We start from the raw sequence: 19,407 nt of genomic DNA, 5'->3' as shown, positions 1-19,407 counted from the left end.
TTAATAGAGGTTTTTACATCAGCCAAAAAGAGGGATAACTAGAGGGACAGGAGGATTTGACTCGAAACAAAGGACAGTCTGTCAATTTTATGTATGTTGCAATAGAGCTGGGTCGCGATTTTGGTAGTAATTTACATATATTCAAAATTATAAATTATAATTATAAATTATTATCCTTATATTATTAATGGTTAGGAGGCTGTGGTCTGTACATTAATCCAGGTATTATCCTTCTCAACAAATGCTATCTTCTGTTCCTATGACTGCATAATCTGTGTTGTTGGCCGGCAAAACTGGACTGGTGACCATAACAAACGTTCACTTTTCCCCAACATTGGATTTTTATGATTTGAGTCCAGAGTTTTCCTTCCTGTAAGACAGATTAAATTGCATGGTCCACTATAAAACCAAGTTTACAACAATTTGCTCATCACTAATACAGGGTTATTCTGGTTCATAGTCGTAATATGATTCTACCCAATAACAGAAATCATTTATCTATTCTGTTCTATAACATGTATCTCTGGTAATGGTGAGGAAAATAGATTACTGCCACATTTTAATGATTTTTTGATAGCTCCTTTGATTTCCTTATTTCGTACACTGTAGATAAGAGGATTCAACACTGGTGTCACCACTGTATAGAGTATAGAAACAACTCTATCTTGTTCGGGGGAGTAACTGGAAGGCGGACGTAAATGCATGAATAGTATTGTTCCATAGAAGAGGAAGACCACAGCAAGGTGAGAGGCACATGTAGAAAAAGCTTTCTGCCTTTGTTTGGTGGAGTTAATGTTAAGGATGGTCATCAGAATAAAGAGATAAGATACCAGTATGAGCAAAACGGAGCCTCCAGTAACTAATACAACTGCAGTGTACTCTATGATTTCACTTAACCAAATATTAGCACAAGACAGGTGAAGCAAGGGTGGCATCTCACAGAAAAAATGATTGATCTGATTGCCTTTGCAGTAAGGCAATTGAAATGCGAGGAGAGTAAGAATCACAGCAATCAGGAAGCTTAAAGTCCAAGATCCAGCAGCAAGATAAAGACACAATTTATTGTGCATGATCAGGTTGTATTGTAAGGGTTTACAGATGGCATTGTACCTGTCAAAAGCCATAACAGCCAAGATTAAACATTCCGCACCCCCAAGGACCAAGTGGAAGTAAAGTTGGGTTGCACATCCCAACAAGGAAATACTTCTATCTAGAGATATGGTGTTTACCAAAATTTTGGGCACCACAGTTGAGGTGAAGCAAATGTCAATGATGGAAAGATTACATAGGAAAAAATACATTGGTGTCTGAAGTCGGGGAGTTAGCCTTACCATAAAAATCAGTAGTAGATTTCCTGTTATTGTCATTATATACACTATTAGAAGCAGCAAAAAGAAGACAACCTGTAGATCAAAGATATTAGGGAGTCCAAGAAGAAAGAATTTTCCTGCAAATGTGTGATTCAAGCTACCTAAAACAATGTATATTGACATGTTACAGTAATAGATAAATGTTATTATCGGCTTACAAGGGAGATAAATGAAAGGACTTTACCTAAAAAAATCAATTTCATAGTAAACTTACCACATGATCAATAGGAATCTATAATGATACATCAGGGAAAATAAATAACAGCATTAGGAAGTCACCACAACAGAGACTCTTATAATAAAATAATTTTAACAAACTATGCTAAAATAAAAGTTTTTGCTTTAATTGACTCTAGTCACAAATTAAAAATGAAATACATATATGATCACAACTCCCCCCCTCCCCCTTTTATGATGGTGGAAAAAACTTTTTTCAGAGATAAATACTGGGTACTTGTAATTGTTGAACTACAATTGTATAATCAGGCCTTTTATGGATACCACAATCATACCCGCTTTAAAAAAGATTGGAGATGCAGAATAGGAGCAGGTTATATCATATATTTCCTAAGACCCTACTGCAAACCCTGTTAGATGGTCTGTGAAAATCTTCTGGCACTGAATGGTAGAGAACTTAGATTGAAGTAACCTGTGTACATAACCATAATAAAATTTCAGTAATTTACCTATTTAAAATTTCAGTAAAATAGTAACAAACAGAAACAAAGAAAAAAGAAAATGGTAAATATTATTTTACATATCATTGTACATAACATTGACGTGTTAATAAAAAAAAAAGATATGAATTTATAGGTGATGTAACATTGTCTGCTAACTGAATCCACTTCACAATAAATAACTTATCACTTGTTCCCAAATGTGTTTTTTATTAGTTTATTTTAATTGTCATAATTCTCAACCTGGGATTAACTTTAAACATCTGAAATTCCCATTCTGGTTGCAAGTCATTAAAAGCAATTTGTAGATATAAGGCATATTAGAAACGTTATCACCTATTAAAAAAATGATTGTCCCTATTGGGGACACAATATAAAAACTTTATACAATACTCATACAATAATATTCATACAAGTGATATCATTTTCCCTTCTATATTTAAAATGTAAAACATTAACATTTTTGCTTTAGATACAAACTGATCAACACACAGGGTAAAAAAATGGTCTACACATTGTAAACTTAAAAAAATGTTAAAAGGAGCAATTTTAATAAAATGAATTAACCACCTTGCAGTTAAGCCCGACCTTCGCTCGGGCAAAAAAAAACTGCAAGGATGGTTAAGCCCGAGATTTTGTACATCCATACTTACCTGGTCCCCCTGTGCTCATCCAGCGTCGTCCTCCATCGATCATCGTCCGCCGTCTACAATTTAAAAAAAAATTTCATGAAAAACAGTGGATCACTTTTGGTACAGAAATCTAGACCTCAGTGTAACGCTCAGGAGGTTAAAATCTGAAACGAAAAGAAAACAAACACAATGTATTATTTATTTATTTTGTACATATTTATAACTAAAAAAATTACTAGCTTGTTGTTATTCATTTTATAATTTTTAACTTTTCCAAAAAAAATGGAGCACATAAACATAAATACAGTAAATACAGTGCTTCTACTAAAATATCTATGCCTAGGTAAAGTAAATGGTTAATAAAATACTATACTTGTATTCTTTTGGATAAGAATATAGCAACATTTTCTGTGCTCATATGATGTATCTGTATAGTGAAATATATTACCAAGAAGCCTTGTATTACAAATATATTGTAAATATCTTTGATTAATCACTGTTTTGGAACATATGATTATCTCTAAAAAGGTGTTTTACTTTGTCAGCTTTGCTTAATTGATTGACGACGAAAATGTAATCTCTGTATTTCTAACTATTATAGAGTGGGTCTGTCGGCCTCAAAATAAATCCCCTGAAGAAGCCTTTTTAGGTGAAACGCATCGGGATGAAACTTGCTATTTGACCCTGATTACTCACACAAGTTTGTAAATGATCTACATAGTTCTAGACTAATGTTTAGTACCATGTGATACAACTGCATATGACATGTATTTATACCATGGTTTACCCATGTACCATTTTAGATATCATTTTTGTATTTGTATCATAATTAATATAATTATCATATATATATTTTTTTAGATATCAATTCTGTCTTTGTGCCTAAAAAAAGTTTTTTTTTTCTCTCCTCCTCTCTTCTTATCTTCTTAATTAATAAAATACTGAATAGTGTGCATTGTAATAAACAAAATACATACAAATAAAAGAAAAAAATATATATATAATTAATAATGTATAATAAAAAAACACAAGAGTATCTTATTTTAGCCAATAAAATTGTGATTCCTTTTAAATTAAAATACCAGAAAAGTTAATACCAGAAAAGTTATTAGTAACAAACATATAGCGTACATTTGTACATGTTAAAATGGTTAAACAGCTCAACACAAAAAAATATATAGACAAGTTTATATCATGCTAGAAAAAAAAACATATATTTACAGACATTATAAAACAGTGCCCCTGATTGATCAATGAAATCCGCGCTCGCTGAAAGCGCGAACATACGTGCGGCCATCGATCGCGGATTACCGCGGTCCGGACTCGAGTATGCGCGTACACTCGCCTCACTGCCAGCCGGATTCCAGCCTTCACAATAGGGAGCGCGAATCTGCCAATTAAGGCGATTAGATTTCAGCTGCGCGATTAAGGAGAATGTGTGTGCCATTAGAAAGAATGATTTTTTAGGGGAACAGTGACTTTTAATGCAAGATCGCCAGTAAAAAGCTGTCGGATGAGTGCGGCTCCGTGCGCGAGCTTTTTCCGTTACTGAATAGCGCGACCGCGTACGATTCCGGATCGCTAATACGAATGCGCGACCGATAATCCGATTCTGCTTGATGAATCAGGGGCAATGTATCCAAGTAAAATAGAAACTGTGGTTGGTTCATGTTAGTTAAAACACATACTGTGTATGCAGTGAAGAGGGAGGGAAAGGATGTGGAAGGGGGAAAACGGACACCTCCACAGCATGAGCAGTTGAAAGTTAAAAATTGTAAGTTTATTTGTCTTTTTAAAAAATATTTTTATCCAAGAATCACCCAACTTGTACACATTTTTCACATCTGATTCAGTTAGAAAATGTATTACGAGTAAAATTTGAATCACAAATTTTTTGTTTGAATACAATGTAAAACAAAGGGTACATTTTTAGTAAAAGTTGGTTGAATATTGAGTGAAAACAGTCAAGATCCTACTGGAATTTTTTAGAAAATATGTAATGCCTGGGATAAAGTTGTGTGAATATTGGACACAATATTTAGAAATAGACCTCTATTAGTTTAACTTATGTTCCTTGAAGTCATCATATGCGTCATCATATGCATATGGCATTGTTGAAAAAAGTAAATAGGTGATAGAAGAACTGGGAAACTTCTCTTTGAACATAGCTAAATGTGAGAGATCTTTTCTTTGGACTGTAAGCATATGCTAAAATCTTCATCTTCGAGGGGCTTTTCTGTTCAGTTTCAGTTAACACTTCTGTTTATGTGTGGACCTTGTGGACTGTATTTGAAACTTTTTTATATACCAGATATTAGTTTTAAACAATTATGACTTTTTTGTACCCAGTAGTTTTTTTATTTGCCTTGTCACAATACATTTACATATTTTCATATTTGAATCAATATTACTATGGCTTCAGTTTCATTACACTTTGCTACACACACATAAAAATCATGACACAGTGTTTAGAATGTCAAGCCAATGTGGCAGAGCGGAAAAGAGCTCCATTATTGCAAAGGAGTAAGAATTTGACTTCAAGGGTTCCTTGAGCTGTGGTTGGTGTAACCTCCCATTTGACGATGGCTGCCTACTTTCAAAGCCCCTTGGCGGAGCCAGCTGCAGGAACCTAATGATAGTTTTAGCTTTCTGTAAGGGAAGTAAGGGTGGCCCTCTGATTACCAATGTAAAGGGGGAGGGGGTAACAAATCATCCAAAATACTACCAATTTAATAGAAATTTTCCCACTGTTCCCAAATGATTAGTTTTAGCAAGGGGCTCACAAGACCTAAAACTATTTCAAGGGTTCTTATTGGGCATAAAGTTTCAGAAAGGCTAGAACATAAATTATAGTAAAGGGATCCACATTTTGGGCCTGATTTATTAAAGTTCCCCAGGACTGGAGACGATAGACTATCATAGGAGAACCGGAGTGATCCAGCAAACCTGGATTGGATTTCTTTGCTATAACTTGGCAAATGTTTTCAATCCTAAACCTGATCTGTTCCAGGTTTGCTGGATCGCCCAGTTTCTTACATGGAAGTCTATCTTTTTCAGTTTTGTGGAGATTTAGTAATTCAGGCCTTGATTTAGTAATTCAGGCCTTAGCTTGCTTTAGAATGTAGTCAATTTTTTCATGTTGTGTATAAAGTAAAGTAAAGGGCGTGCCACCACTCCTGATTTTATTTATAAATATTGTATACTGTGACAAAGCTGAAATATATAACATTTTTGGGTGTGCAGACACTTCAAGGCAGCATCAATGTTTATCTGTTTCCCCTGCAAATATTAGGAAAATGTGAGTGCCAATGTTTTTTTTTATAGCTGCTTTTATTTCCTTATTTCGTACACTGTAGATGATGGGATTCAGCACTGGTGTGACGACTGTATAGAGAATGGACACCACTCTGTCCTGTTGTGGGGAATAACTGGAGGGAGGGCGTAAGTGCATGAACAGTACTGTTCCATAGAAAAGAGAGACCACAGCAAGGTGAGATGCACAGGTAGAAAAAGCTTTTTGTCTTTGTTTGGTGGACTTTATGTTTAAGATGGCCATGGTTATAAAGAGATAAGATACAAGTATGAGCACAAAGGAGCCTCCAACAATTGCTGCAACTGCAACGTACTCTAAGACCTCACTGAACCAAATATCTGCACAGGCCAAATGAAGTAATTTGGCCTGTAAGTCAGTAAGGCAACTGAAAAGCATACACTGTAAGAATTACAGGAACAGCTATACTCACAGTCCACCCTCCAGCAACAAGAAAGAGGCACATTTTCTGGTCCATGATCACGTTGTATTGTAAAGGTTTACAGATGGCGTTGTACCTGTCAAAGGCCATAACTGCTAAGATTACGCATTCTGCAGCTGCTAGAGCGGAATGAAAGTACAGCTGGATAGCACACCCCCAAAGGGAAATGCTTCTTTCCTGTGAAAAGGTATTTACCAACATTTTAGGTACCACAGTTGTGGAATAGCAAATGTCAATGACGGCAAGGTTAGTCAGGAAAAAGTACATGGGAGTCTGAAGTCGGGGGTTAAGCCTTACCATGATGATCAGCAAAAAATTTCCTGATAATGTCACCATATATATCATCAAAAGCAGTAAAGAGAAGACAACTTGTAGACTATAGATATCCGACAATCCAAGAAGGATGAATTTTACAATTGTCTGGTTTTGCATTTTGTGTTTTCGATCATGCATTATAAAGAACATAGTTATCAGATAAAATTATTATACAATACAGACCATGTATTATAAATAAAAGCAATAGCACACCATTCATATCTACAGAGCTACATTAAGTAAAATATTTCCACACTTTTCACACTTGTTGGATTTCTTATAGCAATGCATGATAAAAAAAAAATAAAAAAAAGATTTTGTTACATCCAATAATATCTATTTCAGTGATGGAAATGCTTGCATTCTCCTAATATCAAATGATTTGGAAATCGGGTATGGTGTGGATAGCAGTCCTGATAAATAAATCTTGGTAAAATATAGCAATATAATAATACAGTGGAATGTAATAAAGTAATACAATGGAAATAATTATAGTTAAAAATTTTAGCTGTTCCTAGGAAGAGTCATTGGCATTTTTAGGTGACACATTACAGCCTCTCGTCTATTTTTGACTGAAGCCGGATTGAGAGAGATCTCATATAGAGTTCCAGTTGCGTGCAAATCTAGACTTGGTCCCAAAAGGTTTCATTTTCAGTCAATAAAAAAGTTCATTCTGAAGTCTGCTTTGAAAACTTTAAATTCCCAGTCCAATTAGAGTTTATAAGTCCGTTAAAACTATCTCTGAACTTCCTAGAAGTTTTTTTTTTCCTATATTGAAACTACAAATATGTATTGAAATTTTTTTTTATTGAAGTTACTGTGAATGAATAAACAGTTATAATATAATTCAATAGATTTATTTATATGTCTGGATGTTTTTTAGGCTTTGTAATAATGTTAGGACATAAGGAGGGTTCAATAGACAAAGGTGGAGGATCATATTGGAGAACATATTTTCCCTATATGGAAGATTTTGCTAACCCTGAAAATTCATACAGAATATGCAATTACAGTTCAAGTTTTTTTTTTGGCAAACAGTAAACTTATATTTCTATTTATAACAGAATTCTTGATGTATTTCACATTCAACAATTTTTGTTAGTAATAACAATAAAGTCTTTAGTACTACCTCAAACCTTGAGGTTTTAATGCTTGTTAAACTAAACATAGATAACCTACTTGGTGGTTTTAACGTATCACATAGAGCGAACCGGTATGTGCAGAGAGACCATGAGTCATATAAATATTTTTACACAGCCATGTTTAACCAACGCATCGAAACACGTTTAACAAGTACTGAAAACCTCAGAATTAAGGTAGTACTAAAGACTTTATTAGTATTAACAATAAAAATTGTTGAATGTGAAATACATAAAGAATTCTGTGTCCCCTGTACACTGTCATTGAAATTACCCTTTTGCTTCTATAACAAGATAGCCATTGCCACACTAAGCCACAGTGCAGGTAAACTGGTCCTTGGAAAAAGATCAGATGCAATACTAGAGAGTAGATCTTGGCCCTCTACGTCAGTTTGCTTGTGTATAGCTTCCATGGGCCTTTTTTAAAAAGATATATGAAAAAAACATTAAAAACATTTAAAAATGGTTTTTGGTCTCCCATGTGATTTATGAAAATAACATTCTCTACCAAATGAACCATCACTCAAACTGTAAACTGTACATAAAACATACAGTCGTTACTAATACCAATCTGTTTTAAGTTGATATAAGTATTTGTGAAAGAAGTGTGCAAACCTAGGTCAATGGAATTAATACCCAATAATATACATACACCAAAAATATATACCTAATGTTACATCCATTCTACATACGACCAAAGCAACATTTTTTCTTACATCCCTTAGTACAAATGTATGCATAAATAACACCTAAAAGGACTGCAAAATCCAATGACTTGAACACTGACTTCAATATGTTAACTGTTCCTTACGTTTTTGGGGTGCAAAATTAAAAATAAAATTCATTTTTCCCCATCATGTAACTTTTGCCACAAAAAAAGGAAACAATCAAGAAAAAAATGTTATCAAGACAATCTTCCAAATTAAAACCAATAAAAATTGAAATATTGAATGAAAACACACGCACTCAATGGTGTTTTCTCTGTCCTACAAAACTTTTATGTTTTTTGTCTACAGTTTCTTGCTGCAGCCCCAGCAATAGACAATAATAATGCTAATCTACCTTTCCATTTCTTTGATATACTGATGGAACAGCTCACCCACAATTTTTCAGGGAAGAGTCCAAATGAGAGTAGAAGAAATGCATCTTGGAGCTCATTGAACAACCCAGTTCTAATTTTGGCAAAATATTTTCAATCATGTACTCAATGTTTGGGTTTATATGGTTACCAAGGAATTTAGTTATCACTTCCCAAAATTCAATCCAAGCTGCCTTTCCCTTCTTGTCCATTTTTCTATGAAGCTGTGGTTCTTTCATCAGTTTGAGTCAGGTCCAATAAATACTTTCTGTCTACCTAACTTGAGACCACTGTCAAAGTTCTTCCACTTAAATACAGCAAACCTTTTTTGAGCCCACAAAATGGCCTGGTCACCAAGTTTCACTCAAAATTATGCAAAATAAACTCTTATTGATGTTCCATTGCTGTTTTTTTCACAAGATAGTTCCCATATATGTAAGAAACACTGTCAGGTTAAAAGCTCCAACCTCAAGGAGCCATGTTCATGAGAGCATTGCAATTTAATTCCTTGTTTCTTTGCCTTGAACAATGTATTGCCATGCATTTACACATATATCATCTCATTTATTGCTCCTTCACAACCACTGCTGGTTGAAAATGTAAATATTCAGTTATTTAAAAAAAAGTTAAAAAAGTTCTAAATACTGTGTGAGAATACAATACGAACCTTTAGGGAAAAATAACAAACAGCCAGTTTGAAAATGGCATTTTGTGGGAAACCTGGTGGGAAAAATGGATGACATTTTTGGATTTAGCACCCTAAAAATCAGTAAAAACTTTGAAAACAAAATTTCCATCGCAGGACTATGTACTAAATATATTTTTAGAAAAACTCAGGAGCCCAGGTAACCAGGTAAACCTAATTAAATCCCTAGTAGAATTAATCACGTGTTTTGTGTAGGGTTTGGCTATCTTATCCCATTCAAAATTATGTTCATAAATGTGTAATTACCTCCCCACACACCTTTGTCTTTAAGGGGAAATTTCAGTACAGGAATGGGGGGATGGGGGGGGGGCTGGTACAAATTCTGTCCCTACTGAGCATTAACTAGATGTTGACAACACTCTTATTTACCAGTTTGTTTGTTCTGCTTGTTGAATATTCTGAAGCCATTTGCCAGGTGAATGCTGATAAATGAAGAAATGCTTGTGAGTAATCTTGCTGTAGGCTGCATACAAGTTTTGGGCTTCAAATAGCACAACACCGGGCCTTTTTTTTATCCAGCTCTTAACCATCACTCAAACTCTAAACTGTACGTAAAACATACAGTCGTTACTAATACCAATCTGTTTTAAGTTGATATAAGTATTTGTGAAAGAAGTGTGCAAACCTAGGTCAATGGAATTAATACCCAATAATATACATTTTTACACCAAAAATATATACCTAATGTTACATCCATTCTACATATGACCAAAGCAACATTTTTTCTTACATCCCTTAGTACAAATGTATGCATAAATAACACCAAAGAAAGATTAGTGCTATGGGGGTCTCCAGTTAGCCCTAAATAAAAATGTATGATGTGTTCAAATGTTTAAAAAATATATATTAGCTTAGAAATAAGCATATTTTTAAATGACCTAATATTTTCGGGTTCTGAAGGAGTAAACTGATTTGAGCTGTTTATATAGACGAATGCCGAAACGCTTACGATGCCTGATCTGAGGATCTGCCTGGTCATAAAACTCTGACTACTCTGGCAGGCAAGTCTTCACTTTTGCCGGCGGGATAGATCATCCACACACGTTCTTGTTTGCATGTTAATGCTATGTTATTGTGTTTGTAGCCATATTGTTTGATAATAATCCTGTATTAATTTTACCTTTAAATGTTTGTTCTTCCTAAATATTTTCATGCCCAGTTTTCCCCCCTTGATGGGTCAAATTGTACATTGGTTTTGTAAGTATCATTTAAATGCAATATTTCTTGGGTAGTTCTTGTTTTTTTTTTTAATATTTTGGCTTTATATGTAAGTATAACACACATGTGTTTGTGTTCTTTTTTTTCGTAATGTAAAGTTAGTGGTGTCTGTGTGGTTTCTATATTTTATTTTGACCTTTCTGAAAATGTGTTTATCTTGAATAAAGTTGTTTTAATAATTTTTGGTTGTGTTTTTTTATGTGATCCCCTTTATAATCTCCCAGGATCTTTAACCTTGGGTGACCCAACAGATCTGCAATTTAACAAATAAATTGTGATTGTTTTTGAGCATTTCCTTTCTATGATTTGTTGAAAGGCCAAAAACAGCAAAATTGTCTTATTAAAATTTAGGTGTTAGATGCGTATTGTTGCATGCCAAAGACTTTAAACTCCTGAGGCTAACTGAGCTAATAGCGGTAACCCCGCTAAGCCACACTGGGGGTGGCTAAAAAATAATGAACAAAGACTTACCTGATCCTGCCACCATCCACCAGTGTCCTGCCCATCCAATCCCATCCTCTGACCACGTCCTCTTCCTTTGATTGGTCCCCTGACGATTGTGCTGGCATTCCCTGGCAGTTCCCGATGACGTCGGTGCGTGTATGTCAGTAAGTGCAAGGGGTCGTGGCAGGAATTTCAAAATATTTGGATTGGATTGAATACAAAATAACTGTATTGAATCCAATACAAAGTAATCATTATAATATTATATATATAAATATATAAATTTAATTTATTTTTTTGACATGATTTTGTGTTTCAAACTTTATTATACTCAGACCCTTGTTTGGACATATTTTGGTGAGTTATGCCTGAGAATTACAGGTCTACAATGTAAAATAAATTTTCATAAAAGACAATGTACTGTTTTTGAGACATATAAATCTGGATAGAAATGAACCGCCCAGAAAGTTAAAGGAAAGTGTGCAGTCTTCTCTCCCTCTTGGTTTTTTCACTGTTCATACTTTTACATGGCCATATTTAGATTTGGCCAAGCATTTCTTATGCAGCCTGAAAAGCATGTCAAATACAATCCAGCACCATCTAGTTGCCAATGAAACATAATTTAACTTATTTATTATTACTTATTATTATTACTTAAGTGCTTAACACATCCTAATAACTGAATCTATTCTGTAACAGGACAATAACATCCCTTTGTTGGGAACCTCTGGCAAACCTCTGGAATGTCACATCACAGACTACCGTACATTTGTGGATGATATTGCTTCTGGTTAAAGGAGGAATCCACCTTTATGTGCTTCCACTACCAAGCTGATGTGATAAAGTGAATATATAGTGGTCCAAGGTCTATAATGGCATTAATAAACATCCTGAAAGGCTGTAAAAGCAATAATATATGTGTTGCTTAAAGTATATTTGTCCTTAGAAGCTTTCATGTAAACACCAAAATAATACATACAATCCAGTGTTTAAGAGTGATTGACCCTGCTTGTGAGCTTGTCAATTAATGTGGATTGATGTTGTTCTTGGCAACCTGGTGCCCGACACCAGATCGTGGTAATACCCCAAGCCCTTCAGATCAAAAATGCACCAGCCGAACTTCTGCACTTCTAGCCCATAAGGGTCGGATTTATTAAACTCTCCAAGACTGGAAAAGATACACCTCCATCAGTAAACCTGGGTGACACAGCAATTTGTTTACTATTTGTTAGCAAATGTTTTCAGTCCTGGACTAGATCCATTCAAGATTTCCTTGATCACTAAGATTCAATGATGAAAATCTATCTTCTCCAGTGTTGGAGAGCTTTAAAAAATTAAGCCCTATGTCCTTGAAGTTGCTTGAATATTTTCTGGGTGTCTACATTGAAAGTCGGTATTTTATCCAGTGGGAGGTGGTGTTTGTGTACCATTGCCTGAAATGTTTTGCAGTAGAGGGTTTGTAGTCAGGTGCACTGTGTAACAAATGCATGTTACAAGCTTGCATCCTTCTTGACAGAGTTTATGTCATTGAGAATGGTGCCTGTTTAACCATTTAAGGCCATTTATGATGCCATGCACTGTGTTCGGTAGTAATGAGGTCATGATTCTGTAAATGCCTGTTGGGTTCCTCCTTACCAAACTTGTAAATAATATATTTTTATAAAGTTGACTTTGTGCATAAAACAGTCATGCTGGAGTAGTCATTAGAATAAAAGGGCAAAATTAGTGTGCAATGGTCAGGTGGCCATCAATTCTCTACCAAATAGTCTAAGTTGAAATGACAAATAGAATTCATCTGGGTGGTCTCATAACATACATATAGAGGAAATAAACATCAATACATTTTAGGAACATAGTTATTACATATTTTTAGGTCATATTGTAACTACTTACATTACTTTATGTTATGCCATCACAACAAAACAGCATAAAAATAGGTCCAATTAAACTGTTATATGATACAAAAAAGTGTTCTTTTGAGAACCTCTCATTTTCTGTGGAGTTCAGAGTGGGTAACAGTTACTGACCTACAGGCTGAGCATTCCCTCCCAAAATTGGATACTTGGCGTAGTATACAACTACATAATTTTATTGGATTTCTTCCTCTACTAGCTCAATTTGTGCTTTCGTTTTCACAGGTAAAATCAGTTTGTGCATCCACAGGCCCGATGCAGGGAACTTTTTAATTTGCATACCAATTGTTTTTGACATATTTGCCCACCGTCCTTACCATTTATTGCTAAGTGGGAATGAGACCTTAATATTACATTTTCCCCGGAGCAGCGAGAACAACTCCTGTATACAAGGCTGCACTTAGCAACACATATCAGGAACTGAACTACAAACCACTCTCTTGTTGATACAGAGTACCAACAATTCTGGCCAAATTGTATCTAGGTGCAGATGACCGCTGCTGGCGTTGTAAAGTAGAGGCAGGTAGTCTACTTCATATATTTTGGGAGTGTATTGCTGGCTTCCTTTTGGACACAAGTGGTGAACATTGTTGAGGAATTGACAGATGTAAATATCCACAGCAGGACTAAGTTAACACTTTTACACATGAATGAATGGTGTAGGAAAAAGTATCACAACTTGCTGCTTAAACATCTTTTAAATGCAGCAAAGGTATGTATTCCTGCGCTGTGGAAACAACCCCCCCTACTCTTCCCCAATGGTTCAGACGGCTCAACTAGATCATGTCATGGAAGACCTGATTTGTTCCCGTGACGGGTGATCAGATAAGTTTCGTAAGGGGGGACCATTAGTGATTTCTGAAAGTGACCAGATTCGTAAGGGGGACCATTATTGATTTCTGAAAGTGACCCGAGTCGTTAGGGGGCACCATTAGAAATTTATGACAGGGACTCAAATCATAAGGGGGGACCATTAGTGATTTATGAAAGTGACCCAAGACGTAAGGGGGACCATTAGTGATTTTTAAAAGTAACCCGAGTCCTAAGGGGGACCATTTTTATTTTTTTAAAGTAACTCGAGTCGTAAGGGGGGACCATTAGTGATTTCTCAAAGTGACCCGAGTCGTAAGGGGGGACTATTATTGTTTTTTAAAAGTGACCCGAGTCGTAAGGGGGACCATTGGTGATTTCTGAAATTGACCCGAGTTGTTAGGGGGGACCATTAGTCTTTTTTTAAAGTGACCCGAGTCGTAAGGGGAGACAATTAGTAATTTTTGAAAGTGACTCGAGTCATAAGGGAGACCATTGGTGATTTTTAAAAGTGACCCAAGAAGTAAGAGGGGACCATAAGTGTTTTTTAACGTGACCTGAGTCGTACGTGGGAACCATTAGTGATTTCTGAAAGTGACCCGAGTCGTAAGGGGGGACCATTACTGTTTTTTTAAAGTGACCCGAGTGTTGCACCTTAAGATTGTTTATGAATATGTAAATAGATAAGTATATGTATAAAGGGGTATATATATATATATATATATATATATATGTATTCATAGATGTATGAATAGGTATATGTGTTCAGGGATTTATGTATATAGTACCCTGTTGGAGATATCCTAATAGTGAGACTGTATCTAAGTAAACATGAAAACCTTTTGTATCTTTGTGCTGGCCTCTGGCCCGCATAGGGGTCTCTAATTCAAGGACTTCACAGAGTAACACACAGGTGATACAACAGCTGCCAGGAGACAAGATCTATTTTCCCATAACAAAAAGATCACCAATATGGCCTTCAAAGGGCCATAAATGCATCCACCTGAGGAAACAGGAGATGGAGGGGAAGTGAACATATGGATTGGGGTGATGACCCAGCTGGACATTTAAAGACCCCTAAACATAGATTCCAGCTGGAGATTTTTATATCAAATTTAGTTGGGAGGTCCATCAAACTACATTAACCAATCCCAATCTAGTGGGGTGTGTGCCAACCGATGGTCAGCATACCGAACACACCCACTAACCAATCAAGGAGTCCCAATGTTACCTAATTGGAATGTAAAAAGGGGAACTGAGAGAATCCTGCTCTTGCTCTTCTCTCTGGTGGGATGGTCCTCTTTGTCTCCTGAGGGTCTCCCTAGGTAAGGTGGTATGGGGTCATCTTCGGAAGGAAGTAGGCTCCCGAGATACCCATTAACCTCTTAGCAGGTAGCTATAAGATATTCCTGATTATACTCTTATGGGTGTCTATAGTATTACTGCATCACTTTGCTGTTTTATAATTACTGTATTATGTACTGAGGAGTTACTAGATCCTTACAGGGGTTACTACTAATAACTATGTCCATGTGATATGTATATGTATCATTGATTGAAGTTCCTATGTGTTTAAATATCTGACAATATTGCTGTGTACTTTGTCTTACCTTGTTTCCTTAATTAAACTGTTTGAATGACTAGCTATTATTTGTGCATGAACCTTCTTTAATTGAATATCTATATGCATTGATAGGAATATATTTTACATATTTATGAAGATAAGAAAAATACCTAAATAACACGAGTCGTAAGGTGGGACCATTAGTGATTTCTGAACGAGACCTGTGTCTTAAGGGGGGACCATTAGTGATTTCAGAAAGAGACCTATGTCGTAAGGGGACCATTAGTAATTTCTGAAAGTGACCCGAGTCGTAAGAGGGACCATTAGTGGTTTTTAAAAGTGACCCAAGTCGTATGGGGGGCCATTAGTGATTTCTAAAAGAGACCAAAGTCGTAACGGGGGACATTAGTGATTTCTGAAAGTGACTTGAGTAGTAAAGGAGGAACCATTAGTGATTTCTGAAAGTGACCTGAGTGGTAAGGGGGACCATTAGTGGTTTTTAAAAGTGACCCAAGTCGTAAGGGGGGCCATTAGTGATTTCTGAAAGAGACCAAAGTCGTAACGGGGGACATTAGTGATTTCTGAAAGTGACCCGAATCGTAAGGGGGGACCAATAGCGTATTTTTTAACATGACCCAAGTCGTAAGGGGGGACCATTAGTGATTGCTGAAGTGGTTAGTGACCCGAGTCGTAAGAGACACCATTAGTGAATAATGAAAGTGACTCGAGTTGTATAGGGGGGACCATTATTGATTTTTGAAAGTTACCTGAGTCGTTAGGGGGGACCATTAGTGATTCCAGAAAGTGTACCGCAGAAACATGCACGATCACTGAACGATACACGATAGATAGTGAAAGATCGTCGGCCAATCAGATCCATCGTGGCGGTCATTCATTTCCAACGACAATCCTCGCTCGTCGGCGTCCTTGGTCACTTTTTTTTGGCCAATCGGTTGTTCATCGGTCGTTCGTCGGTTGTTTCTAACGATAATTATTGGACATGTGTATGCAGCTTTAGTCTACACGAACTGTTTCCCCAGCATTTAACCTGAGGCTTTTTAAAGCCCATGTTTGAAGTCCCCATACATTCCCATGGGCTAATCTACACCAGGACGTTTCCTTCAGGCAAGTTTTTGAGCATAATCTTAAACGTTGCTTGCAACATTTAAAAAATTAAAACACTGGATAAACGCGAGAAAACATTTCCATTGAACTAAATGGAGGCTTTTTCAAGCGTTTTTCAGCTTTTATCAAAGCTTCCATTGAAAACAATGGGGGCATTTATAAACATTTTTAGCAGGACTTTGGAATCTGGAAGCCCCCTTTAATAAGGAGACTCCCAGATCTCCACCGCCCCACCCTGGGAAATGAGTACAGGGGTACATAAATCCCCTTACTCATTCCCTGAAAGGTTTAAAATATAAGTAAAAAATAGGATAAGGCTTTAATGTTAAATTATTTTATTAATGTGTGTGTGTTTGTGTAATTTAACTTTTTTTTTTACAGGTTATCCCAAGGACAGGAGGATTTCCAGGGTTGCAATGAACACAGCCCTGGAAATCCTCCTGACAGCGAGGGATTGCAGGGCACTAGGGGTTAAATGAGGACAAGCCTCTCCATTCACCTCTAGTGCTCTGGCTGTGGTTTTACATTTCTCAGCCATTCAGCACTAGAGATGAATCTGAAAACTTGTGCCCTTTCATCTCTAGTGCTCTGTGATTGGCTGAGAAATAGGAAATCCTGATGACAGCTCAAGCATCATCAGGATTTCCCTTTCCTTAGCCAATCAGGGAGCAGAGCAATCAGCAGAACTGTTCTATGCTGACAGCTCTGCCCCCCCTGATTGGCTGAGGAAAGGGAAATCCTGATGATGCCTTTGCTGTTATCAGGCTTTCCCTTTCCTCAGGGAGCAGAGCAATCAGCGGAGCTTTACTATGCTGACAGCTCTGCTCCCCTGATCGCTCCCGCAGCCCTAGAGGAGCTGTGACATGTTCTGTATGTGTAATACATGTCACAGCTCCTTTAGGGCTGCAGAAGCGATCAGGGGAGCAGAGCTGTCAGCATAGTAAAGCTCCGCTGATTGCTCTGCTCCCTGATTGGCTGAGGAAAGGGAAATCCTGATGATGCTTGAGCTGTCATCAGGGTTTCCTATTTCCCAGCCAATCACAGAGCAGTAGAGGTAATGAATGGAGATACGTATCTCCATTCAACCTCTATTGCCCTGTATTGCTTGCGGTTACAGCTAATTGAAGGCACCTGCTTTCAATCAGCTGTGACTGCAAAGTTCCCACGGTCCGGGAATCCCACAATGACATTATGATTCATAATGTCATTGTAGGATAACCTGTAAAAAATAAAAAAGAACAAGTTAAAATAAAAACACATACAAATAAATTCATTTAAGATTAATTTTAATTTTTTTTTTAAACTTTTTTTTTTCCCGAATTTTTGCTGTTGAATCCCGTGTTTTTCCGGTTGGGTCTACCCGAATTAGAACAGCCATATTGGGGTCGAATATAGGGACAACCCGAAATCGAACATCAACACTATTAGTGATTACTGAAAGTTAGCCAAGTCGTAAGGGGGACCATTAGTGTTTTTTTTTAAGTGACCAAAGTCGTAAGGGGGGACCAATAGTGTTTGTTTAAAGTGACCTTCATCATAAGGGGGGACCATTAGTGATTTCTGAAAGTAACCCGAGTCGTAAAGGGGATAATTAGTGATTTTTGAAAGTGACCCGAGTCGTAAGGGGAGACCATTAGTGATTTCTGAAAGTGACCCGAGTCGTAAGGGGGGACTATTAGTGTTTTTTTAAAGTGACCCGAGTCGTAAGGGGGGACCAATATTGATTTCTGAAAGTGACCCGAGTCTTAAGGGGGGACTATTAGTGATTTCTGAAAGTGACCCGAGTCTGAAAGTGACCCGAGTCATAAGGGGGGACCTTTAGTCATTTCTGAAAGTCACCCGAGTCCTAAGGGGGACCAGTAGTGATTTCTGAAAGTGACCTGAGTAGTAAGGGGAGACCATTTTCCTGACCTGTAGTCCATATACATCTTTTAATACTACGTTGATAAAGTCCTTCTTTTAAAAAAAATAATTTTTGGCATGAATGTCACACGTTTTGAAAGATCCTTAAAAGACAGCACAGTATGCGTTTTGAGTATGATATCCCCATTAAACATGCCCAGCTTATCTTGCAAACTTGACATTGATCTTGTCAACACCTCCACAAACCATTACAATTTACTTAGTTTCCAGATGATCCACAACTGGTTTTGTATCACTTTGTGGACTTTGATGTTCAGAATGGCCAAATGCCACACCAAGGCTGCCCATTGTTTATATTTTGGATATTCACCAAATCAGTACCAATCATATATACTCCTACTAATGTCTATCAGGAAGATAACATGCACACTGTTTTATTATACAAATGTGTGATTTATTAGAATAAGCTTTTTTTCCATTGAGATAATAGACCTAGATAGGCCTCCTTCAGAAAGCTTTAACTTCCCAAGAGGTAACCCCGAGTGTGACCTGGGGGTAAAAAAAGTTGCTAAAAGCGGTAGCCCCTAGTCACACTCGGGGTAGGTAAACCTATGGAAGGTAATAGTAATTACAGCCTTACCTGATCCGCCGGCGTCCCGGGTCATCCATCACCGCAATCTCTGTGTTCTTTCTTCTTCCTCCGGCCGGCTTCTGCACCCGATGAGTCACCGGGGAGTTCCTGGTGACGTCGGTGCATGTGTACATTGCCGGTGGGGCGGGGTGGGGTGGGAAATTCAAAAT

The 19,407-nt window shown here is 36.9% G+C and overlaps 1 protein-coding gene across 1 annotated transcript; it reads right to left on the bottom strand.

Annotated features, from left to right (window-relative positions):
• Positions 1–494: 494 nt before the first annotated feature.
• On the bottom strand, positions 495–1,493 carry LOC140342523 (olfactory receptor 5AR1-like). Its single transcript, XM_072428731.1, has one exon. It carries the CDS (start codon positions 1,491–1,493, stop codon positions 495–497), a length of 999 nt encoding a protein of 332 aa, XP_072284832.1.
• Positions 1,494–19,407: the final 17,914 nt, after the last annotated feature.

The sequence above is a fragment of the Pyxicephalus adspersus genome, chromosome 12 (assembly GCF_032062135.1).
Source record: "Pyxicephalus adspersus chromosome 12, UCB_Pads_2.0, whole genome shotgun sequence".
Lineage (NCBI taxonomy): Eukaryota > Metazoa > Chordata > Amphibia > Anura > Pyxicephalidae > Pyxicephalus > Pyxicephalus adspersus.
This window is presented reverse-complemented; position numbering and strand designations above follow the sequence as displayed.

What these genes read in the sequence shown, in the direction of transcription:
- LOC140342523 (XM_072428731.1), bottom strand. Translation starts at nt 1,493, where the DNA reads ATGTCAATATACATTGTTTTAGGTAGCTTGAATCACACATTTGCAGGA.